Genomic DNA, 27,437 nt, shown 5'->3' with positions numbered 1-27,437 from the left:
TGAATTTACTTTGAATGGTCCCATTAAATTATGTAATTCTAATTTTTAAAGCTTTTTTAGGTGGAAAAATTTCTAGCAGTTGTGGGAGGCAGATAGAGTGAATCTGGTAAAACAATACCACTTCCCCCAAAAGGAACATTCAATACATATTTTTTATACTCTTTTAATGCTTATAGACTTGAAAAGTTTCTATTTGGTGGAAGTAAAATTAAGTAAATTCGTTTAGACTGTCTGAAGCCATGAGGGAGTTCTGAAACAGATAATGATTTAGACTGAGTTGGAATTTAATAAATGTCTACATAGTAAAAAGATATCAAATGGGCTCTTTTTCAGAGGGGAACTTAGAAGCAGGGAAGTAGAAGGGTCTTTACAACCCCCTCAGTTCTCCTTATCCCACAACGTGGGGAATAGGACTTAAAGAGAACTCCTGGGCTTCATAAAGGGTCAGGGGGCTAGGGAAACCCCTGGTCAAGGAACTGGCCTTGTGGAAAGGGGAGTCTCCCTGCTCAGTGCTGGTCTCAGCTTGCCCCTCCTCTGGGGTAATTGGACCTGCCTAGCCAGCTCCCAGCTAAAGCTGTGAAAAGGGGGAGGAAATGAACCTCCAGAGCAATTGGGCTTATCCTTTGTGAATTTATGTTGAAATTAAGCTCAACATAAATTCTCTTAAAAATTGAAACAAGCAAGCCTATTGTCTAGGAACAACTAACCAAAATAACTGTATAGAATAAGAATAAAGAAACTTTTTTTTTTAGTTTATTGGAAACTATCCATATAGTGAAAATATTTTAATTTTCACTAAGAATATATAAAATACGTTTGTAATTTTAAAATTATGTATTTAATTTTTTTTCTTTTTTCTTTTGTTAACAGGTTGTTGAAGATTGGAAATTCATAGCCCAGGTTCTGGATCGGATGTTTTTGTGGACTTTTCTTCTAGTTTCAATTATTGGATCTCTTGTGCTTTTTGTTCCTGTTATTTATAAGTGGGCAAATATAATAATACCAGTTCATATTGGAAATACAAATAAGTAATACTTCCCAAGGGTTATAGTATGAATTTAGTTACCAAAAGGCACATATATCTTATGGCACCTTCTATAAAATTATGAAAATGTAAATTGCGTTTTTAGCAGATTAACAGTTGCAAGTATTTTATCTTAATAGACTGCCTATGAGAACATGTACCTGCATGACTGAAGCCAAATAACTTTTGGTTTTCTAAAAATAGCAAAATATTTCTGAACTGTACTAGAGAAAATTTAGTGTTTATATTCCGGCAAATAATAGTAATTTATAGTCTACAGTGAAGTTCACCTTTTAATTGTGCTTGAAAACTCCAGTTGAAGACAAATTTTAAAACTTTTTCTGCATATGGTAAAGAAAAACATTAAAAAATTCTTTGTGACCTATATTCACATGGTACCAGCTAATCTTTAGTATAATATTACAATGCTATATTAAATAAGCTGACTACTTAGTATGATAATAATTTAATGTGATGCTGCTTTTCCATCAACATTTTTTAAATGAAAAATGGGAACTGGCAGTTCCTTTAAGGCTTATATTTTTCTTTAGATGCTCAAACACCAATTATTGTATTAACTATTTTTAAAGCTCACCTTTTAATATAAAATCATATACTTTTGATTTCAATCCCCTTGTCCACATTTTCCACAATTAATAGAACCATTTTCTGTAGAAATTGTGGTAACAGTTATATCCTTGATTTTAAAGTAGGCCTCTAAAATTACATGAATCCCATTTTCAAACATGTCTATGGATGCTACTTCCAAGTTAAGCCATCTTCCGAGTGAAGAGATGGTATTCTAATTAGGTATAAGGACATTTTTACATACCTGTAAGGCTTCAATTTTATCTCCTTCATTCCAGTAATTACAATAGAATCTATGAGTTGCAAGGGCCTTTAAGTGTAATCTAGTCTTAGCCTGTTAATACTTATTCAGTTCAATATATTGTAGCACAGGTAAACAAGTTAAATTGTCCCTGATTCAGCTATGACCACAAAAAAAAAAAAACCTGATAGAAATCTTGCATTTGACTTAAAACTCTTAGCTTTTGAGAGAAAAATGCTTTATTTATTTGTAGTAAGTAAGCTATCTAAGTACAGGTCAACACTCTTAGAAGGCAGAAGACCCAATTTAATCTGCATTTTATTGTAGACAGGTGTTTAATGCCATTTAATGAGTGAAAGTCTGGTTTAATGAATTTAAATTGCCTATTAGCTATCTAGACAGCCAGATCACTCATATATCTATCTCCATTACTGTTACATAAAAATCTTATATACAAATTTTGTAAATTTCTTCCTTTTGGCTTATTGAAATATGAGTCACAGAAGGCTGCAATTTGTTAAGCTCTGTTTTTGCATAGGAAAAGCATCATGTCTGAAGTGGTGAGAATCGTCATCTCGTTCAGTGGTAATTCAGATTCAGAACAGCATGGGTTAATAATTTGCTTAAAGTACTGATTCTCAACTGGATGCAGTTTTTGTCCCCAAGCAGACCACTGACAGTATCTGGAGACATACTTGGTTATCACAAACTAGGAGGGGAGAAGTGCTACCGGTATCTAATGGGTAGAAGCAAGGGATGCTGCTAAGGATCCTACAATGCACAGAACAAAAAACTACCCAGTCCAAAATGCCACAGTGCCAAAGAAGCCCTGTTTTAAAGTTCATTAATAATGAATATGGAAAGCGGATTTGGCCCAACGGATAGGGCATCTGCCTACCATGTGGGAGGTCCAAGGTTCAAACCCGGGCCTCCTGACCCATGTAGAGCTGGCCCATGCGCAATGCTGATGCGCGCAATGAGTGCCATGCCACGCAGCGTAGGAAGCTACATGCACAAGGATTGTGCCCTGTAAGGAGAGCCGCCTAGCACAAAAGAAAGTGCAGCCTGCCCAGGAATGGCACCACTCACACGGAGAGCTGACGCAGCAAGATGACACAACAAAAGGAGACAGATTCCCGGTGCCACTGACAAGAATACAAGCGGGCACAGAACATCACACAGCAAATGGACACAGAGAGCAGCCAACTGGGTGGGCGGGGAGAGATAAATAAAAAATAAATCTTAAAAAAAAATGTGTGATTCAGCATAAATTCTTATGGTATAATTTAGAATTAGACAAGATAAATGGTTGAGTTCTCTGAAATGGAAGCATGACCCTTAAACTCTTAAAAAACACGAAAGAACAAGAAATGCATGGTAAGATATGGTAATAGTAGGGTATAGCTGAACTAGTATAAAACTTGAATTATGGGTTACTTAAAAATCCACTGGGAAATCTGCTATGATACTGACCCGAATGGGTTTTCACATTTCCAAACCAAGCTTTTTTATCCAGTTATGTCTCAACCACTAGAAAAAAGGGGAAAGTGTTCATACTTAGCCCAATTTTATATGTTCCATAGCACAGCATGCTACTTATCCTTGTGAAAGAATTATATCTTGACATTTTTATTCATTCTTTTTTCTTGTCAAAAGGGTCAGTTATCCATAATAAATATTCTGACATTTTCCTTGCACAAGTCATTTTCTGACAAAAATCAAGATAACTGGATAACAACAGGTAAACAGTGAAATGCCAGAAACAAAGCTGGTAGCCTGATGCCAGAAAGTGAGTTACTACTAAGAAACAGCTCCCTCCCTGCCCACCCCCACCCCCAACTAAGCCTCAGGCAAGTACACAGTTTAGTGCTTATGCGTCATCCCTGGCCATCAAGGGTTGCAGAAACAATCCTGCTGTCCCTAAAATGCATACCAGGATAAAAACCCACAGGAAAATTCGATCAATCACCATGGCAACATACTTCCAATCATCTTGAATCTGAAAAACAAAAAACCATAAAGCATGAAAGGAAAAGCAAAGAGAATATATCTTCAATATTAAGTATTCAATACGTTGCAGTAGTAGTAAAAGCCATTCTGTCTCCAATATGCAAGAAATCGTTTTTCTCTAATTGATATAGTCTGAAAAAATCTACCATTCTCATTTCTCTTGATGCTGTGGAGAAATAGGTATAAAATATTTGTCATGTTAACTCTGTTTCAAATCAGAAATGTCTCAATGTATGCGTAACTTATTCTTCCTAAATTAAATTTCAATTTATAAAGTTAGTAAAACCAAGTACTTATGCCTCTCTGGAATGATTCTGGGCCTTTGTTAGAATGGCTAATGCAATCCAGAATCATTTTCCTTGTTTGAAAGTCCTAATTCTTATCCAGTTTTAGATGTTAATTTCCTTTTAACATCTGTCACCTTGCTCCAAAAAGGAAATAAATACATCAGGACAAGCCTGCATCACTCCTCCTCCCCAGGGTCCCTCCCCTCCCCCTGTAATGCCCAACTGACCAAATGTCATCTTTAATTATTAAGGCCAAAATATCATGGACTGTACAATTATAGATGAGCTTGAAAATCATAAATAGTTGCCAATAGTAAAATAAAAGGTGGAAGAATTAACAAGACATTCTATATAATACAGCTTCAATTTAAGTTTGAAAAAAGAAAGAGAATTGTTAATTATATGCCTAGACAATTCAGAAAGCAAAGAAACCATAATTGAATTGAGAAAGAGAATCCATGAATCAACTGATTTTGCAGAAATAATCACATAATCACAGGCAGCCTGTGATTCAGTAATTTAATTAAGTGCACTGAAATGGGGCTGGGAGAAGGATTTTATTGCATTATTATGAGCCAGAATAAGTGTGTCCTCTTGGTGACACTAAGAAATCATAGGTAAAATTAGAATTATACTGCCATATTTGCCATAAGGTACTTAAAAAAAAACTCCTGAGATTTTTGTTTGCAAGCACTTCAAAAACACAGTAAAGGGGAGCAGATATAGCTCAAGCGGTTGCGTGCCTACTTCCCATGTATGAGGTCCCAGGTCCAGACGCCAGTACCTCCAGTACCTCCTAAAAAACCAACAAACTAACCAACTCATTGGGGAATGGCTGTAGCTCAAATGGTTGGGCACCAGCTTCTCATGTACGAGATCCTGGGTTCGATCCCTTGTACCTCCTAAAAACAAAACAAACAAAAAACCCCACAATAAACCCTGCCGTTCTTATCCCCTTCTCCTCACCTGCTAAACCTAAGGCTCTAGGAGGCAGTGGGTGGAGACTTGGAGACAGACCCCCTTTGTAATCCCAATTCTGCTCCTTTCTAATCTGGGTAAATTACCTGACCTCTCTTAGCCTCAATGTCCTCATCTGTAAAATGGGGATAATAATAGTACCTACCTCAGAGGTTTGTTCTGGGGATTAAATGAAATAATGTGCCTTTAATGTCCATAGGTATATCAAAGGCATACCTATACCTATGACATTAAAGCTGATTACAGAAGCCCTCATCCAAGCATGAAGCTCTCCCGGACAGCAGTTCACATGGCTCAGGCAGTGAAGGCAGATGGGACTGGGGCCTAACCAAGGGATACAAAGAGTGCTGCCAGGAGAGTTGCGTGAAAATGAATTGTATATCTCTTAAAGCCTTTAGAAGACAAGGTAATTGGCCATGCCCTGGAAACTGGAAGTAATGGTGAATAACAGGAAGTCCCAGTGTTAGGCAAAATGTTGAACCAGCCCAACCCTGGAGATGCCACAGAAGCAGGAAGAAAATATGCTTTAAAGACTATAAGAAACTGGGGGCAGTGTGGGCTGGTGGGCATGTACTTGGGATAGAGGATGGCAACCCTGGTCAGAGGAGGGCCTTGGGGGATGGAAAGATGGGTGCTTTGGACTTGTGCTCTTTTCTCCCTGCCATGTTGCCCCTTTCAGCCAACCCATTTCCAGCCCAGAGATGCAGGTTTGGGGGGAACTTCTGAGCAAAGGAGAACCAGGCTGAAGAGAAGAGAAGGGAGGCTGCCCTCCTCTCCTGCCCACACCAAGGACTAAGAAATCCAGTCGAGGGAATGGGACCTGGAGGAGACTAGTGCCAGGTGGGAAACAGAAGTCCCTTGAGGAGCAAGCGCACCTGGAGGGAAGGAGCACCCTGAAGGGGGTCTAGATCTGTTTGTGGTGATGTGGGCCCTCTACCCTGGCCCTCTACAGTGGGACAAGATGGGGCCAGGACCTGAGTGTCTCCCTTGAACAGGAAGGATGGCTGACACCCCCAAGAAAAGTGAGTTTACAGGCCCTGGATACACAAACTTAGCCATTTGAAAAAGAGTTCATGGAAGAAGAATGTACAGAAATCAGGATGCTCCAATTTGAGAAACCTCCAAGCCCTAGAGAGCAGCTAGTGGAACCGGCCATGGAAAGATGAGCCGTCAGAGCCTCCACCAGCAAAGCCCTTCCATGGGCTCTCGGGGGAGCTCCTTAATGTGTTTCCTAATTTGGTTACCCAATCCCAGCCCTAGGTCTGAACTTTAGAGTATTATTACTGAACTCCTCATTAATAAGATTGAGTGGGAGAGTACTAATTCGCACGCACTACGATGGCCATTATTTAAAAAATGAAAAATGACGAGTGAGGACACAGAAAAATACGGACCGTTGTGTGGTGTTGTTGGGAATGTAAAATGTGGAGAGCAGTTTGGTGGTTCCTCAGGAAGTTAAACACAGACCTACCATATGACCCAGCAATTCCACTCTTAGGTATTTAACCCAAAGAATTGAAAGCAGGGACTCAAACAAATACTTTAAAATTTATGTTCACAGTGGCATTATCTGAAATAGTCAAAAGATGACAGCAACCCAAGTGACCATCAATAAATAAATGGATAAACAAAATGTGGGATATATATATAAAATGGGCTATCATTCAGCTATAAAAAGGAATGAGGTCCTGATACATGCCACAACATGGATGAAATTGGAAGACATCAAGTTGAGTGAAATAAGCCAGACACAAAAGGATAAATATTGCATGATCTCACTTATTTGAAACAAGTGGAATAAGCAAATTTGTAAAGTTAGAAACTAGAATACAGGTTACCAGGGGCTTAGGTGGAGGTAGGGAATGGGGAGCTCATGCTTAATTGGGGTACAAGTGCTGTTTGGGGTGATGGAAAATTTTTGGTAATGGATGGTGGTGATGGTGGCACAACAGTGTGAATGTGATTAACACCACTGAATTGTATGTTTGAAAGTGGATAAAATGGGAAATTTTAGGAGTCCAGGATGGTTAAAACCAGCCAGGTTGGAACCAAAGATTTAGGAAATTACAATTTTTCTGGAAAACTGTGAACAGCAGAGTATAAGTCACACAATTAGAGAAGGGAGGCATGCCTCAGGCAGCTCTACTCTCCCCTTAGAGCACTAAGTAGATAACCTTTATTCTAGCACTCACCCCTCTTTCATAGACAGGTTGCAATCCTGTGGCCTGTGAGCCAGATTTCTGCTTTCTCTGGAAAAACTGAAGAATCTAACAATGGGCCCACATCACCCACATGGTAACAAATGGTCAGAGATAAGCAGTGGCTGTCCCTTGAGATGGACCATGTGCCTAGTTTGCCACAGACTCCACTAATTCCTGTTGCTACTCTTATTGATCTGCATGACATTTAAGTTTGTGATCTCTCTTTTAAGATCTTTTTTAAAAAATGTCTGTCTCTATAACATGTCTTAGACCCTTCTAAAACTCTTAAGTAATTTTGTGAATAAAGGGAATTTGGAATAGCCTAACTAAGGCTAAAGCATGGGTACTTCTGTCTCAATTTTTAATAAAATTATTGCTAACTTAAAAAGAGAAATCATTACTTTAAAAATGGATCAAGAAAGGGTAAAAAATAAAAGGGTAGAGAATGTCTACAAAAATGACCAGTGTTAGACAAATGAGAGATTTGCACCCACCATTTATATCATGTCCAACAATTACTTCGACTGATTTTTTTTTTTTTTTTTTTTAAAGATTTATTTTTTATTTATTTAATTCCCCTCCCCTCCCCCGGTTGTCTGTTTTCTGTGTCTTTTTGCTGCGTCTCGTTTCTTTGTCCACTTCTGTTGTCATCAGCGGCACAGAAGTGTGGGTGGTGCCATTCCTCGGCAGGCTGCTCCCTCCTTTGCGCTGGGCGGCTCTCCTTATGGGTGCACTCCTTGCGCGTGGGGCTCCCCTACGCGGGGGACACCCCTGTGTAGCACAGCACTCCTTGCGCGCATCAGCACTACGCTTGGGCCAGCTCCACACGGGTCAAGGAGGCCCGGGGCTTGAACCGCGGGCCTCCCATGTGGTAGACGGACGCCCTAACCACTGGGCCAAAGTCCGTTTCCCTCGACTGATTTTAACTGCCTGACTTTTTGGCTAAACTGCCAGGATCAGCTGGAGGTTGTGCACTGTCCTAGTCTCACGGCACGCTCACACTTGCTCGGGTGGATGGGGGTGCGGAGCTGCAGGCAGCTGTGGCTTCTACTTCTGTATGCCGTTCACGGCTGAAAATGAGAGGCTCAAGACATTTGCTACCAACTGTAATTTCCTACAGAGCATCAGGAGCTGAAATTATCTGGTAATTAGCTCTTTGCTAATAACCAATTTAAGGCAGAGCCTCTTAATTTTAAAGCAGAGCTTCTTACAAAATTATCGAATGTGATTCAAGTAACCTTGAGGGTAAAGTAGGATCATGTAGCAGCCGGCATGTAACATCATTTAGTGTAAAACTTTCCTATCCTTAGTAAGTGACATTAGTTCTAGTCCAAGATTTTGGGAGGAAATGAAAATAAGTTCACACAATTTAAAAATGGACAAGAGACATTGAATTTCTAGCATCATACCGTTTAAAAAACAAGGCATAGTTTGAAGATCGAAACTGATTTATTGGGAAGAACAGAAAAATTTTGATTGCTACTGTAGATTTCCATGATTAAGAGGCAGCTTTAATTGCCATAATTTCCCCCACTTTTTGGAAGTCTAAGAACCATGAGGACCACAGAACTTATCTCCAGAGTTGCAGAAGAGAACCTATTTCCTTTATTTTGCTTTAATCACCACACTTATTTAATGAGTGTATTCTGTGCAATTTTTTCCCTCAGATTGTCTTTAACTTTGTTTTTAAAATGACCTTCAAAATAAACTGTTAAAATGTCAACCAAAAAAAAAAAATGGGCAAGAGAATTTGAACAGGCACTTCACAAAAGAAGATATCCCAGGGGCCACTGAGCATTTGAAAAAGAGCTCCACACTCTTACTGAGTAGGAAAATGTAAAGGAAAACAGCAATGAGCTACCACTCCACACTGGCGAAGATGGAAAGCAGATGGAGCTCTCAAACACTGCCAGCGGGACTAAGACTTGCAGTATCCACTAAAGTTAAAATTACATCTATCCCATGATCTGCCAATTCCACTCCTAAGTATATATTCAAGAGAGGTGAGTGAGTGCCTATTTAACCAAAGACAGATAGAAGAATGCTTGGAGCAGCTTTATTCAAAATAGTCCCAAACTGGAAATAAGCAAACATCTAACAATTGTAGAAGGTTGCAGAGTCATACTGTGGAATGCTACATACACACCAACAAAAAGGAAACAACAAGGACAAACCTAAAAAATAAGATGCTTAATGAAAGAAGTCAGACACTAAAGCATTCATGTTATTAGAGATTCCATTTACAGGAAGTCCAAGAAGAGGCAAGACTAATCAATGTGAAAGAAGTCAGAATGGTGGTCACCGTGTGGGGAGGGAGATACTGGCTGGGAAAGGGCATAGAGAGAAGTTTCTAGAACTGGTAATGTTCTAGATCTTTACCTGGACAATGGTTACATGGGGGTATATGTAATGTAAAAATTCATTGAGCTGTATACCTAAGATGTGTACACTTTATGTAAAGTATACCTCAATGGAAAAAAAACACCACCACAACAAGAAAGTAAAAATAAAAACATAAGTTAAGCCGATGAATACTGTTTGGGGATAATCTTACGTCATGCCCTTTTCCACCCAATTCTCCTAATCCACTCTCTCTTGGCATCAGGTGTTCTAGTGGCCCAAACTTCTGACAGCCCAGTGATTAATTTCAGGGCACCATATACTCACAGGCTTTGTGATCCCATTTTAATGATGAGAAAACAGGCTCAGGGAGGTGAGGTGAGATAAAGTAACATCCATGGACATGTGGCTGGTAAGTGGAAAACTGGTCTGAACACAGGCTCCTGACTTGAGAGCGTAATTTCTTAACCCCCACCCTATGCCTTGCCCCACAAGGAACCAATAAATGTTCACTGAATGAATGAGTGACCAATGTCATCATAAATATGTTCTTACCTCTTTGGCTTCATTTTGTGCTTTCATATTTTCAGCAATATACTTGACACTTTCAATAGCTTCTTTGATTTCTGGTGACAGAGCAGACAGGGACAGCACAGCATCGAGAGATTCAGAACTGGAGCTTCTTGTGAGGTTGGCACTGAAATTTGAGATTTTTATCCTGCGGTGGTGGCAGTAGCCGCACATCCCATCCTGGCAGGGATATCCTTCCTTGCAGACCTTGGACTCTGCACGGCTGAAACAATTTAGATTGGAGAGCTCAGCACTGTAGAAGGGTCTTGGCTTATGAGGGTTTCCTTCGTTGCTCACTGGCCTGATCATGAACATTATCCTGGGAAGCAAGTTCAAGAATATGGTCTTCACCCACACGGGCATGGTGTGTGTGGTCGGGGTTCTGTAGTGCACGTTGAGCACAAAGACAGTGATGACGATAGACAAGGTTACAAAAATCATGGTGAAAAGGAGGTACTCACCAATCAGGGGAATTACCAGAGAGGTGGAGGGGATTGTCTCGGTGATCACCAGGAGAAACACGGTCAAAGAGAGGAGGACCGAGATGCAGAGCGTCACTTTCTCGCCACAGTCAGAGGGCAGGTAGAAGACTAGCACGGTCAGGAAGGAGATGAGCAGGCAGGGGATGATGAGGTTGATGGTGTAGAACAAAGGTAGGCGCCGGATGTACAGTGAGTACGTAATGTCTGGGTAGATCTCCTCGCAGCAGTTGTACTTGATGTCATGTTTGTAGCCCGGGGCTTTGATGATGGCCCACTCACCACTCTCCCAGTAGTCCTTGAGGTTCATAGAATTGCCGATCAGGACTAGGTCAATTTTTGCCTTGTCGTAGGACCAGGAACCGAACTTCATGGTGCAGTTTTGGTAATCAAATGGGAAGTAGGTCACATCAATTTTGCATGAGCTCTTAAAGATGGCTGGAGGTATCCAAGTCACTTCCCCTGTGTACTTGAGTAAGGCTTTGGTCTTGTCATCCACCTGGAAATCCCCAACCGCACTGCAAAGACAAACAGAAGGCCATGTACTCATGCTCAGTCCGTTCAGCTTCTCACACTGCAATCAAGTCAAGAGCAAGAAACTGTAGGTGTAAAACCATGGATTATGAGAGCCAAAGGTCATCTAGCTCACTATCCCATTTTACCAATGGGGATACTGAGGCCCAGAGAGGGGAACAAGCTGATGAGCTAGCAGAGTTGAGGTCAGAACCCCCTCTTCAACAACGTGACACGCTCACCACCCCTGCAGGGCATATCAATGGTTCATTCCCCAATAGTACAACTTCTGACTTGATATTTATTGAGATATTACCATGCACCAGAAAGGGGTTTTCCTCCTTAATTAAAGAAATGGCAAGTTAGTTTTCTTTCTGTGGGACATGAGTCACCATCCTGGAGTTGGGTGATCTTCAGGAATATTGGCCCCCTGCTGTCCCTCTAGGGTGGACCTTGTTCATATCTCCTCATTCAGCCCCCACTGGGTGTCCAGTGCATGTGTGTGAGACCAGGCCGTGGAGCTAGAAGTAACACAGAGACCACCTGTGGGAGTCACTCATAAAAATGAATCTCATTAGTGGGTTTATTACCAAACTCTACTTCTTGATCCCAATTCTGTTGTTTGGCACACTCTCCACCCCTCCTAGGACTATCTTGGAATGAATAATCTTGTTTTCTGATTCTTATCTTTCAAATTCAAACAGGTTCCTTTACCTTCAGATTCCTTATCTTTGCCCTTTTCTTCTCATGTTCTTGATCCCTTCCCTTTTAACACAGACATACACATCTTACTTAGAATCATCTCATTATTTATAAGCTGGTCTGTTTAACAGACCATCTGCTGATGATAAACTCAATACCCTGTCAAGTCTTGCATGCAGCATTCCTTCTGCAGCAGCCAGATGAGGTCATCTGGGAAGAAGACCAGTCCTCACAACAATGCCCCTGCCTGGGGAAGGCTCTCGACTTTCATTCAGATCAGCCCTATTGGATTTCTCAGAGATCTGCATTTGAAGGTACTCATGTCTTAAAAAAGAACCACCACCATACCCTTTGGCCTTGCAACAGAAGAGATGAAGAGTAATTACACAACCTAAACACTGAGGGATCCCCTTATTTTGCTACTGTCACTGGATAAGAATGTGGGCATATGGGAGGGGAAAGTTCCCCTCCTACTGGTCCGAAGCCCTCAACCACTCTCATTTGGTTCTGTTGCGCAGGACAACCTTCGCTCATGAAGACCTGCTGCCAAAACTACTACCCACCTTTACCAAGGTTGGCTAGTTTGCCCCAAGAGCCCCTTGCTGGGTTTATAACATCTGTAGCCCCTCCTACACCTGAATTGTGCCCTCAATTCCTCATAAGATTATCCTTCGCTCCTGGTTTGAGGCAAAAGGGAGCGATTGAGGAGAGAGAGGAGGGGGAAGGCATCCACACAGCCCCCAAGGGGAGTGACGTGTGCTCAGCCCCCAAGGAGCCCCAGGGAGGGCTGGGCTTAGCAGAAGTTTAAAAGACCTTGGGAGGATGGAGGCCTCCTGAACAACCTTCCTTACGGCATCCTGGATCGACAAAATGTCAGAGCAGGAAGGGACCTTCGGAGCTCAGGGTCTAGTCCAGGGGTTTGGCTGCCTGTTTCTCTACATAAATTTTATGGGAACACAGTCTGTATATCGTCTGCGGTTGCTTTCCTGCTAAACGGCAGAGCTGAGTAGTTGTGACAGGGGCCGTATGGCTTGCCCACAAAGCCTAACATTTTTACTATCTGGCCCTTTACAGAAAAAGTTTGCCAAGCCCTGCTCTAGGGCAGTCCCCTTATTTTACAGAAGAGGAAATGGAGGGTTCAAAGACAGGAATGACTTGCTCAAGATCCAGCAGAGAGTTTGAGGCAGAGCCTTTGCCAGTCAGAACTTGAGGCCCATGGTCACTGTGGCCCCTGCCCACGGGACCCCAGGCTGTGAAGGTCCAGACCAGGAGCGCAGTTCACTACCTGGGGCAATGCCAACAGCCATTCTTCCGCTGCTTGGAGACAGAGAAGATGAAGACCCAGCTGGGGACTTCATCTAGCCCAGACCATTCACTTAGTGGGAACTTGGTAACACTTGTTAACTGAACTAATGACCAAGAAATCAATGAAGATCACACCCCCATCAGGAGCCCAGGAGACAATGGCTAAGAGAGGGTCTCAGCTAACATGCTGCCGAACCATGTGAGTTGATTTAAAAAAATAAAATAGGGCGGCGGACTTGGCCCAGTGGTTAGGGCATCCGTCTACCACATGGGAGGTCCGTGGTTCAAACCCCAGGCCTCCTTGACCCATGTGGAGCCGGCCATGCACAGTGCTGATGCGCGCAAGGAGTGCCGTGCCACGCAGGGGTGTCCCCCGTGTAGGGGAGCCCCACGCGCAAGGAGTGCGCCCTGTAAGGAGAGCCACGCGCAAGGAGTGTGCCCTGTAAGGAGAGCCGTCCTGTGCGAAAGAAAGTACAGCTTGCCCAGGAATGGTGCCTCACACATGGAGAGCTGACACAACAAGATGACATAACAAAAAGAAACACAGATTCCCATGCCGCTGACAGCAACAAAAGCTGACACAGAAAGAAGACGCAGCAAATAGACACAGAGAAAAGACAACTGGGGCGGGGTGGGGGGGAGCAGAGGTGGGGAGCAGGGGGGGGAGGGGAGAGAAATAAATAAATAAATAAATAAATAAATCCTTAAAAATAAAATAAAATAAGGCAGGACAAGTGCAAATGATCACCCAAAGTATTGCTTTAATGCAAGAAAAGAGAAAGAGCTTAGGGGGGTGGGCATGATGAGGGGTATGAAACAGATCTTGATGGCATTGGCTTTTTTAATCTCTCTAAATTCCTTCAGAAAAATAGGGCAAGTAGGATAGCAAAAGAAAAAACCTACTGACAACCTTGTCAACAGAGTTAGGTTACAGGTGTACTGTGAACCTCAGACCATGAGAGAGAGCCCGGCGTTAAACGGCCGACACAGGACCCGTGTGGGACCTGAGTAGGACAAGTTGAGGGGGAGGACGCTGAGGGGAGAAACGGAGTTCTGATGTCCTGAGAGCCCCAGATACGGAAATTAGCAAGAAACATCTGCCCCTCAATAAAGAGGACCCCGCTCTGCACAAATTCCTCAGCAAGCAGATCTGAAAGTAATCAGTGAAACAATATGGGAGTCTAAGTGAAGAGAGTTTAAAAAGGAACTAAACAGAACTACTGGAGTTGAAGATCACAATTACTGAAATGAAAAAATGCGTAGCAGGGTTTCAAGGGCAGAATGGAGCTGGCAAAAGAAAGACTCAGTAAACTTGACAAGACACTTGAAATGAGTCAGGCTGAGGAGCAGAAAGAAAAAATAAAGCAAGAATAGCCTAAGAGTCTTCTGGGATACCATCAAACACACCAATACACATGTTATAGGCGTACCAGAAGGAGAACTGAGAAAGGGACAGGAGGAATAGTCAAAGAAATCATGACAAAGAACTTCCCAAACTTAGCAGAAAACATGAATATGCACATCCAAGAAGCTCAGAGAACACCAAACAGGGTAAACATGAAGAAAAAGACACCTAATTGCATACTGATTATACTCTCAAGTACAAAAGACCAGGAGAGAGTTCTAAAGGCTGCAAGACAAAAGTAATGTGTTATATACAAGGAAATCCCAATAAGATTGGGTGCCATTTTCTCATCAGAAATCAAGGAGGCAAGAAGGCAGTGGGCTGAAATACTTAAAGTGCCCAAGGAAAACAACCGCCAGCCAAGAATTTTATATCTGGTAACACTTTCTTTTCAAAAATGAGGGAAAGATTAAGACATTCTCCGATAAACAAAAGCTGAGGGAGTACCCTACCACCAGACCTGCCCTACAAGTAATGCTAAAGGGAGTCCTTCAGACTGAAAGGAAAGGACACTATTCAAATTCAATGTAGCATAAAGAAAAAAAGAACTACCATAAAGGTAACCATTAGGGTAATTATAAATGCCAGTATTATCGTATTGTTTGGTATGTAACTCTACCTGTTACTTCCTACAAGTGCTAAAATGCCAATGCATAAAAAGTAATGATAAATTTAGTTTTTTTGACATACAACATATGAAGATATAACTGGTAACAAGACCAAAAATGGTGGGGGGACCTACCTCAGACATAAGGACACAAGTTGAAAGTGAAAGGGTGGAAAAAGATATTTCACCCCAAAATATCTGGAGTAGTGATCTAATATCTGACAAAATAGACTTTAAATTTGAAACTGTTATAAGGGATGAAGAAGGTCATTATATATTAATAAAAGGGGAAATTACCAAGAAGAAATAACCAGAATAAATAACATACTGGCAAAACTGAAGAGAGAAATGGATTTCTCTACAATAACTGTCAGAGACATCCAATATACCACTATCAGCATTGCACAGAGCATCTGGACAGAGGATAAATAAGGAAACAGAGAGTTTGAATAATTTGATAAATTAGCTGGATCTAACAGACATTTCTAGGGCATTCTACCTCAAAACAGCAGGATATACATTCTTTTCAAGTGGTCATGGATCCTTCTCCAGAAAAGACCATATGTTGGGTCACAAGACAGGTCTCAATAAATTTAAAAAGACTGAAATTATATAAAGCACTTTCTCAGATCATAATGGAATGAAACTGGAAATCAATAATAGACAGGAAAGGGGTAAATTTGCAAATGTGTGGAGGCTGGACACTCCTAAATAATCAGTGGGTCAAAGAAATTGTAAGTGAAATTAGTAAATCACGACCAAGTGGAATTTATTCCTGGTAGCAAAGCTGGTTCAACATAAGAAATTCAATTAACATAATATACCACATTAACAAATTGAAGGAAAAAACCACATGATCATCTCAATTGATGCAGAAAAGGCATTCGACAAAATCCAGCATCCTTTCTTGACAAAATTCTTCAAAAGATAGGAATAGAAGGAATATTCCTCAATATAATAAAAGGCATACATAAAAACCCCACAGCTAACATCCTACTCAATGGGGAAAGGTTGAAAGCTTTCCCTCTAAGATTGGGAAAAAGACAAGGATGCCTACTGTCACCACTGTTATTCAACATTGTGCTAGATGTTCTAGCTAGAGCAATTAGACAAGAAAAAAAAATAATAAAAGGCATCCAAATAGAAAAAGAAGAAGCAAAACTCTCACTATTTGCAGATGACATGATCCTATATTTAGAAAATTCTGAAATGTATACAACAAAGCTACTTGAGCTAATAAATGAGTTTAGCAAAGTGGCAAGATAGAAGATCAACATGCAAAAACCAGTAATGTTTCTGTACAGTAGTACTGAACAATCTGTGGATGAAATCAGGGGAAAATTCCATTTACAATAGCAACAAAAAGACTCAAATACCTAGGAATTAATTTAACCAAAGAAGTATAGGACCTATGTGCAGGAAACTACAAAACAATGCTAAAAGAAATCAACAAAGAACTAAACAAATGGAAAGACATTCCATGTTCATGGACTGAAAGAAAAAATATCGTGAAGATGTCAATCCTACCCAAATGGAATTATAGATTCAATGCAATACCAATCAAAATTATGACAACCTACTTTGCAGAAGTAGAAAAGGCAATTGCCAAATTCATTTGGAAGGGAAAATGCACCAAAATAGCCAAAAGCATTCTAAAAAGGAAGAGTGATGTGGGAGGAATTTCACTACCTGAACTTGAAACATATTACAAAGCTACAGTGGTCAAAACAGCATGGTATTAGCATAAAGACAGACACATTGATTAGTGGAATAGAACTGAGACTCTAGAAATAAACCCTCACCTCTACAGCCAACTGGTTTTTCGACAAACTTACCAGAGCAATGGTAACAGGACAAAACAGTCTCTTCAATAAATGGTGCTGGGAGAACTGGTTATCCATACCATAAAGAATAAAAGAGGACCCTATCTCACTCCCTAAACAACAATCAACTCAAAGTGATCAAAGACCTAAATGTAAAAGTCAGTACCATAGAACTACTAGAGGAAAATGTAGGGAAACTTCTTAAAGACCTTGTGGTAGGTGGTGGCTTCTTGGATCTTACACCCAAAGTGTGAGTAACAACAGAAAAAAATAGATAAATGGGTCCTCCTCAAAATTAAACACTTTTGCACCTCAAAGGACTTCGTCAAAAGGATGAAAAGGCAGCCAACTCATGGGAGAAAATATTTGGAAATCACATATCCAATAAAGGTTTATCTATGATCTACAAGGAGATGCTACAACTCAATGATAAAAAGACAAATGACCCAATTAAACAATGGACAAAAAACTTGAATAGACATTTGTCCAAGGAAGAAATACAAATGACAAAAAAAAAAAAAAACACAAAAACCACACATGAAAAAAATGTTAAACATCACTAGCAATTAGGGAAATGCAAATCAAAACTAAAATGAGAATTCACTTCATACCTATTGGAGTGGCCACTACTAAAAAGACAAAGAGGGAAGTGGACTTGGCCCAGTGGTTAGGGCGTCCGTCTACCACATGGGAGGTCTGCGGTTCAAACCCCAGGCCTCCTTGATCCATGTGGAGCTGGCCCATGCGCAGCGCTGATGCGCGCAAGGAGTGCCCTGCCACACAGAGGTGTCCCCCGCGTAGAGGAGTCCCACGCACAAGAAGTGCGCCCCATAAGGAGAGCCGCCCAGCGTGAAAGAAAGTGCAGCCTGCCCAAGAATGGTGCCTCCCACACGGAGAGCTGACACAACAAGATGTCTTAACAGAAAGAAACACAGATTCCCGTGCCGCTGACAACAACAGAAGCGGACAAAGAAGAACATGCAGCCAACAGACACAGAGAACAGACAACTGGGGTGGGGGTGGGGGGAATGGGAGAGAAATAAATAAATCTTTAAAAAAAATGACAAAGAACTACAAGTGCTAGAGAGAATGTAGAGAGATAGGAATGCTTATTTACTGTTGGTGGGAATGTAGAATGGTACAGCCACTGTGGAGGGCTGTTTGGCAGTTCCTAGAGAAGGTGAATATAGACTTGCCATTCACCCAGCAATACCACTTCTAGGTATATACCCATTAGAACTGAGGGCAGTGACATGAACAGACACCTGCACACTGATGCTCATAGCAGTGTTATTCACAATTGCCAAAAGATGGAAACAACCCAGGTGTCCATCAACCAATGAATAGATAAACTGTGGCATATACACACAAGGAATATTATACAGCTGTAAGAAGAAATGAAGTTGAAAAGCATATGACAACATGGATGAACCTGGAGGACCTTATGTTGAGTGAAGCAAGCCAGACATAAAAGGACAAATACTCTATGATTGTGCTATATATGATTGTGCAATATAGTTATATGAACTAAATATATTATATAATATAATGAGTTAATAACTTGAATATGGGTCACCAGAAAATAGAATGAGGTTAGAAAATGGAAAGCTGAGGATAACTTGTGCAGAACTGGTAAAGAGGACATGCATTAATCTTTGGAAATGAATAGAAAAGGTGAAAGTCCAACATAATGTCTATAACTAGCAGTACTATTATGTGGGTATAAAAGGGGTCTAAAGGGAAAGTCCAAGGTCACGTATAGTATTAAAAGGAAAGCTTAAAAAAGTAACATGGAATTGTAAAGCATAATAAAATTACATGTGAAATATGAATATGGGTAAAATTGCATATGTAAGACTGTTTTTTTGAAATTGAACAAATACATATTAACTATAAGATGCTAATATTAGACAAAAACATTATACTAAATAGATGCTAATTTTACAATTAATTTATTAAATTGAACATGTTTTGTATTAAAAAACCTTATTACCAAGCCACAGTAATCAAAACAGCATGGTACTGGCACAGGGACAGACATCTAGACCAAAGGAATAGAACTGAGATCTCAGTAATCAACTCTGACAAATGGCCAACTGATTATTTGACAAGGTGGCAAAAAGTACTTAACTAGGAAAGAATAGTCTTTCAACAAATGGTGTTGGGAAAACTAGATCCCCATTTGCAAAAAAGGAAGAAGCGGTGGGAAGGAGGAAGAAGATCCCTACCTTATGCCATATACAAAAATCAACTTAAAATGGATCAAAGACCTAAATATAAAGAGGTATCAAACTCAGAAGAAAATGTAGGGAAACATCTTCAGGACCTTGTGTTCAGCAATGGTTTCTTTGACTTTATACTCAAAGCATAAGCAATAAAAGGAAAACTAGATAAAGGGCCTCAGCAAAATAAAAAACTTATGTTCCTAAAGGACTTTATCATAAAAGTAAAAAGACAACTTATACATTGGGAGAAAATATTTGGGAACCACATATCTGATAAAGGATTAATATTCACTACATCCAAAAAAAATCCTTCAACTTAAAAGAAAAACCACCCAATTAAAATTGGGCAAAAGACTTGAATAGATATTTCTCCAAAGAAGATATACAAATGGTCTGAAAGCACAGGAAAAGATGCTCATCATCATTAGCCCTCAGGGAAATGCAGGGAGCAGATACAGTTCAATTACTTCAGCACCTGCTTCCCATGTACAAAGTCCTGGGTTCAATTCCTTGGTACCTCTAAGAAAAAAAATCACAATGAAATACCATGTCACACCCATTAGAATGGCTACCATTAAAAAATAGAAAACAACAAGTGTTGGAGAGGATGCAGAGAAATAGGAGCAGTCATTCCTCACTGGTGTCAATGTAAAATGGTGCAGCTGCTGTTGAAGACAGTTTGGCAGTTTCTCAGAATACTAAGTAGAGAACTGCCATATGACCTGGCAATCACACTACTAGGTATATACCCTCCAAAATTGAAAGCAGGGACTCAAACAGATAAATACAAAAGTTCACAGCAGCATTCACATTGAAGTTCACAGCAGCATTATTCATAATTGCCAAAAGATGGAAGCAACCCAAGTATCACTCATCTGATGAATGAGTACATAAAATATGGTATATACACACAATGGAATATCATCCAGCCATAAAAAGGAATGAAGTCCTGATACATTGACAACATGGATGAAACTTGAAGGCATCATGTTGAATGAAATAAGCCAGACACAAAAGGACAAATATTGTATATCACTGAGAAGCAAATGCATAGAGTCAGAATCTAGAATATAGGTTACTAGGGAATGGGGTGGGGATAGGGAATGGGAAGTTAAGGCTTAAATGCACAGGGCTCCTATTTGGAAAGATGGAAATGTTTTGGCACTGGATGGTGGTGATGGTAGCATTAACAGCACTGAAATGTATATCTGAATATGATTGAAAGAGGGAACTGTTAGATTGTACGTATATATGGTAACAGAATAAAAATTTTTAAAGAAATCCACAGAACTGGACTACACAAACAATAAATCCTAAGTTAAACCACAGACTTAAAGAAAAGTACAATTATAAAATAGTGCTATCACCAATTGTAACACGTTAAATATCAATGCAAGGTGTTGGTGGTGGAGTGGTATATGGGAATACTGTATTTTACATGCAATTGTTCTGTAAACCCAAAAGTTCTGTAATAAAGGAAAACAAAGCAAAACAGAAGATAAAAATTTTTGCCCGTTTTCTTAATTCTAGCTTAGCAGAAATTCTCTACACCCTGCCCAGCTCCTAAGAGCCTTTGGACCATGAGATTTCTATGACTGCTCAACAGTGCAAGGAAAAAATTCTGCAAACTAAGTGAGTTTATTTTGTGTCCCAGTTCTTTACAGATTGGTCTACAGACACAAATTACATGAAAGATACTTAATTTATAAATGCTGTGTTTCCTTGAGAAAAGTGAAAATAAAACAGGGACTGGTTTTGAACTGGGTGGTTAGAACTCCCTTTTTTTTTTTTTTTGCCATTGACCACAAAGTGGGAATCAGCAAAGAACACAGCTTCTCCAGTCCTAATACTAAACCTAATGCTAAAAGTAAAACTAGCACACCACATTAACAAAATAAAGGAAAGCAACCTCATGATCATCTCAATGGGCATAGAAAAGGCATTTGACAAAATTCAGCACCCTTTCTTGGTAAAAACACATAGAAAACTAGGGACAGAAGAAAACTTCTGATAATAGTAATACTAATAGTAAAACGTATTAGTTTTCACTAATAAGACATATGAAAACCTAAACACAGAATGCTTTTATTCCTTAAAATAGATTAGATTAACTCCTTAGGAAGTATTCGGCTGAAAAATGTTTAATGATTAAAATACTGTAATTCTAGAGGTTAAAAAAATAAGCAGGTACAAAAATAATATTTTTTAATCCCTGGGAAACAAACTCATACATACTACAAAAATTAATTAAATTTTATATTTACATAATAAAAGAGTTTAAATGTGGAAAGTGCCAGCTCTGTATGGGCTTAGGAAAGACAAGTTTGGCAGATGCCTGGCAGGCAGAATCAGGCTGGCAGGGAGAACCTCTGAGAGGGGAGGAGGGAGGAGCGGCTTCCTGAGGCTGGTGGGAAGTGCTCGTCCTAGGTCCCAGGGTCTCTGAGCGGTCCGTGGGGAGGGAATGACCTGTAAATGGCTTCCCTGGGTTACTGGAGTCACCCACTTCCCTCTCAAGCCCTAGACTCATTCTTCTCAAAAACAACCTGAGTGCAGGGGCCCAGGCTGGCTGGGACTCTGGGGCCCAGAAAGCTCTCCTTGCTCTGCCCCTGGGAATTGCCTTTCATCTGCTGGTGGGGAAATGGATCCTTTTCCCAAGGCTCAAAGCCTAACCCCAAAGGGAGAAGGTTTGGAGTGAATCCCAGGGTAGAGGAGTAACGGCCTCAGGGCAGGTTCTTTGCGGGCTTTAGGTTTGCCAAAGGGGTGTGAGGACAGAGGCAGGGATGGGGCTGAGGGTGCCGGCTGAGCCCCCTCTGAATACACCATCAACCTCTTATGTTCAGTCACTGCTCCCAGTGGCCCCAAAGCCACGGTGGGACGCCTGAGCACCACAGGCTGGCTCTGCTGCGCGTCCACTGAGGGAAGCCACCTCTCTATCTGGGCTTCATTCCTCAGCTGGAAAACGTGGGGGACGAACCAGATCAGCGACTCCCAAAGCAGGCTGGGCAGTCCCTAGGACTGCTCTGCGGAATGCCACGCTCCCGGGCCGTCCCACGCTGTTAATGCAGTGCTTTTGTGGGGCAGGGCCTGGGGACAGGTCTAGAGATCTTTGGAAAATATATCTGTTAAGTTTATAAAATAGAGTAAGGAATGGAGAAGAAACATTTTAAATGCAGGCACCTGTATTTTTAAACAGCTTCTTGGTAACCGTGTTGGTCGGCTGGGCTGGGAGCTGTGGGACTCCACCACCTCAGGCTTGTCCAGCTCTGCCCTTCCCCAACACCCTCACCTTCCTTCAGAGAAGGTGTGGAGGGGCCACCTCCTCCCACTCCGCTGCCTGCACAGAGCCTGCGATGGAGGCTGCGTTTAGGGCCCCGGGAGCTGGTCCCTGGTGGCTTAGGCTGCCAGTGGCAACTCTCCTGCCTCTGGGCCGCGCTCTGGTCACGCCGTGCCTCTGCGCCCCTCCAGATCCTTCAAGCCCCAGTTTAAAGGCTGCTTCTTCCCTGAAGCTTTCCTGGATGGTCCTCTTCCACGCGCACATGGTCCCCTGTGCAGCCACTCAGGGTGCTGCCGTGACTGCGGCTCTCCCGGCCCGTGGCTCCCTGGCCTTTGAGGACAGGACTGACCTCCCCCCTCCCCCTGCCAGATGGCCAGGGTCAGGCAGCAGGCAGGGGCTGATGCATCTGGTGAGTAAATGGGTGGAGCCTCCCCGTGGCCCTAACTCATGGGCCCAGCTGGGACTTGTTGTACAGGGATGGTCACGTCCCAGTGAGGGCCTCAGGAGATGCCTTCTCCCCACCAGTCCTTCCCTTTCCCTTCCTTGCCCTTCCTCCAGCTCGTAACCACATATTTGGCTATGCAATCTCTCTCCTGTTCTAGACTCCTGGAGGCAGGAAAGGCCATTTTGCTAACCACTGTATCCCCAGGAATGGACCTGGAGCAGATACTCGATAAATACCTGCTGAATGAACAAAGGAACCAAGCCCTCTTGGAAAAGGCCCAAGAGAGGCCAAGGGACCGAGGACACAGGGCACAGGCTGATGGGCCGAGCAGGCACAGGCTCCCCAGGACCTTACTTGTTATACAGCACAATGTCTGGCTTCCAGATCTTCTGTGCAGGAACACGCATGAACTCTGCCCCGTCATAGTCAGAGGGGTTCCACTTCAGCTTGTAGTCATTCCAGATCTGGGGGGAGGAGGCAGGAGGGAGAAGAGGACAGCAAAAGGACAAGCCGGTTTTTCTTCTCTCAATATGACCCATTGCAATCACGCCCCACCCCCTGCTGCCTGCCGCCGAATGCCCGATTCCACAGACCTCACTGGCCCAATTTCTCACAAGGGTGCAGCTGGGGAGAAAGCACTGGGCTTACAGGCTGCAGGCCGCCACCTGGCTCTAGGGGAGCCACTGCCTCCTTGGTGGTGGTGGGCAAGTCTAGCCCCTCCTCAGACAAAGGACTACTAGAGCTTTCTCGGGTCACTTCTAGCGCCAGGGCCCGGTCTCCATGCCTTAGCTCCTCTGTTTCCACCCCTTGAAATGGCTCTCCAGGGGCTTTTTCAGGCACACTCCCCACCAAGCCCGAATAAGAGGGTGCTGTTTGATCACACACAGAACCCTCTTCCATCACCACTTAAGCAGGGTTGGCTGCAGGGTTTTGGGGGTAGGAGTCATGATCCCGGGGGACGCAGGAAGCGTTTGGGAGCAGAGGCTTGGAGGTCTGAGCCCTGGGTCCCTGAGCAGGGAGAGGCTGTAGCCCAAGAGGGAAGCCCTGTCATTGAGAGTGGGGGGGTGGGAGCACACCATGCCCACCCGGCCCTCCTGCCTCCCAGGAAGGAAGGCTGCAGGAGTTGAACATTGGAGAAAATGGGTCATTCTCTCAGAACGGCTGGACAAAGCTTCCCTGGGGAGGCCATGTGGAAGCTGATTTCTTTGGTCTCAAACTAACCAGAAAATCCAGAGCCTCCAACCGCCCCTCTGCATCATTTAGCAGCATCTAATTCTAACTTAAGGAGGAGTTTTCAGCAGGAGGAAGGGAAGGAACGAGGTGGTCTCAGGCACTGCCCTAGAGTCCGCCACAGGACTTAGTCCCAGATCTGCCTATTTTGTTGTGTGGTTGTAGAAATCTCTTGCTCCAGGCTGCAATCTGTCCATCTATGACTTGAGGGCCATTCAGGGGGACCATAGTACAGTGCCTTTGACCCCAAGTCCCAGAAGAGGCACAGCAACCCAGTCAATGGCCCCCACTCTGTATCCACAGGAGTGGAGCTGGGTGGGTGGTTATACCCGGCCCTTCTTGGTTCATGGATAACATATTCAGCGGGCACCACCAGGGGGCAGCAGGGCGCACAGCCTGACCCTTACTTGCTTCAGCCACAGGTTGGTCTCCATGATCTGGTTGACTTCATCCTAGAAAGAGAGATGAAAGCAGACAGGTACATCACAAAAACAAGGCTGGTTCCAGGAAAGCCTCTTCCAGGAGCCCCATGCCCCACGGCCCTGCCTGGCGGCCCTGGCACTCACCACTTTCACTAACTGGGACATGGACACCTCAAACTGGATGATGACCGGGTCAGACACGTTGGCCACAGGACGGATTATCTCGTTGTAATCTTCAAACAGCCTCTCAAACAGACGGTGCTCGGCCTCAGAGGTGCTGGCCGCTGTGGGAAATAGCCCTGTCAGACCCTGTGGAAATTGTCCCTTGTCCCTCTCCCCCCACCACAGATATCCACCCATGATAGCCTCCCCTCCCCACACTGGGGTTACTGCGTGGAACTCCAGATTTTTCAGGCCTCCTTGAGTTACAGATGAGGAAACTGAGGCCCAACAGGGACAGGGATTCCACCAGGTCACACACATGGGAGGCACAGCGGTTTCTGAGGGTGGAAAGACCTGGTTCAAATCCTGACAAACCACATGTGAGCTCTGTGAGCTTAGGTAAGTGTCTTAACCAGTCTGAACCTCAGTTTCTTTCTTTCTTTTTTTTTAAAGATTTATTTTTATTTATTTCTCTCCCTTTCCCCTCCGTTGTCTGCTCTGTGTTCATGTGCTGTTTGTTCTTCTGTGTCCGCTTGCATTGTCAGGTGGCACTGGGAAATTGAGTCTCTTGTTGTTGTGTCATCTTGCTGCGTCAGCTTTCTATGTGTGTGGTGCCACTCCCTGGGCAGGTTGTGCTTTTTTCACATGGGGCAGCTCATCTTGTGGGGAGCACTCCTTGCATGTGGGGCACCCCTACATGGGGGCACCCCTGCGTGGCACGGCACTCCTTGAGCATGGCAGCATTGCACATGGCCAGCCCACCAGACAGGTCAGGAGGCCCTGGGAATCGAACCCTGGACCCTCCATATGGTAGGCAGATGCTCTATCAGTTATGCCACGTCCACTTCCTTGAATCTGTTTCTTTATGTGTAAAAATAAAGATTATAAATGCACGTACTTCCTGTGGTTGTTATGAGTGAAGTGCCTGGCACGTGGTAGGAGCTCACGCACTAGAGCTCTCCTTACCCTCACTGTTTCCACAGGGCGGAGGTGTGATACAAACGCCGTGGGCTAGGTGTAGCCCTCACTGCCTCCAGGATGGAGAGATGACTAGTCTCCTCACAGGGAACAGACCACCCAGGGCCCAGGGGAGAGACTGTGGCCCAGCTCTTGGGCTCCCCTTCATCCCACCCAGGACCCTCTAGGGACGTGGCCACCAGCCCTTTTGAAGTGAGGCTCCCACATGGCTCGGATCATCTCAGTATGATCCACAGCTGATGCTGCCTTCGCATCCTGAAGGAAGATCCTTGCCTCTCTGGGAACCCTTTGCCCATGCCCTTTGTCCACACCCCAGCACACTTCAGGCAACTTGGGTCTGCTGCTGCTGCGTCCCACTTACAGATCTGGGGGTAACCGGGGGAACGGATGAGAGGAACCCTTAGGGAATCTGACCCAACTTCTCCAGGACTTGAAATGCATCCTGGCTGCCCCCTCTGTCCCCTGAACTAAAGGAGGGGACACAGGTAGGTCCTGGGTGGGAAGTGCAGGAGCTCCGGGTAGTGAGGGCCTCAGCAGGAGGGGCAGAAAACAGAACGCCCCGCCCCGGGAGCACAGCCCGACGCGTTCTCCCAACAGACCACCCTGCCCTGTGCCGGCAGGCGATCCCTCACAGCTCTGCCAAGCACCCGCTCAACCACAGGCAAGCCTTCTGGAGGCCGGCTGGGGCAGGTGCTCCTCCGGGGACTTAACAGGCTAAGCTGGAGACGGGTCGGGAAGCGGGCAAGTGCGCTCCACGCGGGCCCGGAGCATGGGGAGCGGAAGACTGGGAGGAGAGGTTGGTTCCTATCCGAGTCCCCGAATGGCCCCCCTTTCCCCACACTGGCTTTGGGCAAATCTTTAGGCCTCTCTGGCCTGTTTCCCCACCTACATGTAGAACGAGGAGACTGGGCGGGATGCAGGCAGTTGAACCGGAGGCCTCGATGCTCCCGCCCGGCAACCAGTGCTCAGAGCAGGGGGACTGGCCGGATCGGAACTCCAACCTGTAGCTCCGGGGCCCGAGCTGAAATGGACCAACAATCCGGAGCCCTCCTTGTGCCTTTCTGGAAGCGCCCGAATGACACTCGGGAATGGTGAACCGCAAGGGGAAAAGGCATCCCCTATCCAATGCGCCCTGGGCCGGGCCGCTTCCACGCGGGGTCCGAGCTCCGGGAACAGAGATCCCAGCCCCGCGCTCCCCAGTGCCCCGTCTCTCCACTTCCTTACGCTCCACTCCCATCCCTTCTGACTGCGCGCCCCCATTTGGGGCGCGCGCCCCCCCCCCCCCCCGACCCTCTCACCCCCGCGCCCGGGCACCTGGCAGCAGCGGCAGCAGTAGCAGCAGTGGAAGCCCCGGCGCGCAGGCTCGGCGACGGCGGGCGTCCATGACTCGTCGGCCTGGCTGGCGGGAGACCCCGCGCGGACGGGGCGGGCGGCGCGGGGAGCCCCGCAGGTCGGAGTTCCTGGCGGCCCGGGCCGGGCGAACCCGAAAGGGCGGGAGCGGCCGTCGGGGTGACAGCGTCGCCCTGCCTGGCTCCCAGCGTACACTACCGACGAGAAGCAGTGCGGGAGCCCGGGGCGCGCCGGGCTGGATGCGCGCTCGGCGCTGGCTCCACCCGGCTTCGCTGCGA

The 27,437-nt window shown here is 44.1% G+C and overlaps 2 protein-coding genes across 3 annotated transcripts in view; one reads left to right on the top strand and one right to left on the bottom strand.

The window, feature by feature from the left end:
- The window catches only part of CHRNA5 (cholinergic receptor nicotinic alpha 5 subunit), a 75,432-nt gene extending 72,326 nt beyond the window's left edge, over positions 1-3,106 (top strand). For both annotated transcript variants that reach the window (XM_058294588.1, XM_058294587.2), the window contains exon 6: positions 871-3,106. In XM_058294588.1, coding sequence (XP_058150571.1) covers positions 871-1,032 — 162 coding nt within the window. In that variant the 3' untranslated portion in view covers positions 1,033-3,106. The remainder of the gene's footprint in view (positions 1-870) is intronic.
- Positions 1,560-27,437, bottom strand: CHRNA3 (cholinergic receptor nicotinic alpha 3 subunit). The gene is made up of 6 exons (XM_004480388.3): positions 27,124-27,437; positions 24,814-24,953; positions 24,655-24,699; positions 23,372-23,481; positions 10,225-11,236; positions 1,560-3,852 (listed from the first exon to the last, which is right to left on the bottom strand). Exons 1-6 carry the CDS (start codon positions 27,191-27,193, stop codon positions 3,724-3,726), a joined length of 1,506 nt encoding a protein of 501 aa, XP_004480445.1. The 5' UTR covers positions 27,194-27,437; the 3' UTR covers positions 1,560-3,723.

This window comes from Dasypus novemcinctus, chromosome 3 (genome assembly GCF_030445035.2).
Source record: "Dasypus novemcinctus isolate mDasNov1 chromosome 3, mDasNov1.1.hap2, whole genome shotgun sequence".
Classification (NCBI taxonomy): Eukaryota; Metazoa; Chordata; class Mammalia; order Cingulata; family Dasypodidae; genus Dasypus; species Dasypus novemcinctus.
The sequence above is the reverse complement of the archived record's forward strand: the minus strand, read 5'-3'. Positions and strand labels throughout refer to the sequence as shown.

Bases quoted from the DNA above. Each gene is read 5' to 3' on its own strand.
- CHRNA3 (XM_004480388.3), bottom strand. From the start codon at position 27,193: ATGGACGCCCGCCGTCGCCGAGCCTGCGCGCCGGGGCTTCCACTGCTG. The intron at 24,700-24,813 runs GTGAGTGCCAGG...CTCTCTTTCTAG, and splicing joins TGTCCCAGTTAGTGAAAGTG to GATGAAGTCAACCAGATCAT. The intron at 11,237-23,371 runs GTAAGGTCCTGG...TTGTCTTTGCAG, and splicing joins GACATTGTGCTGTATAACAA to TGCGGTTGGGGATTTCCAGG.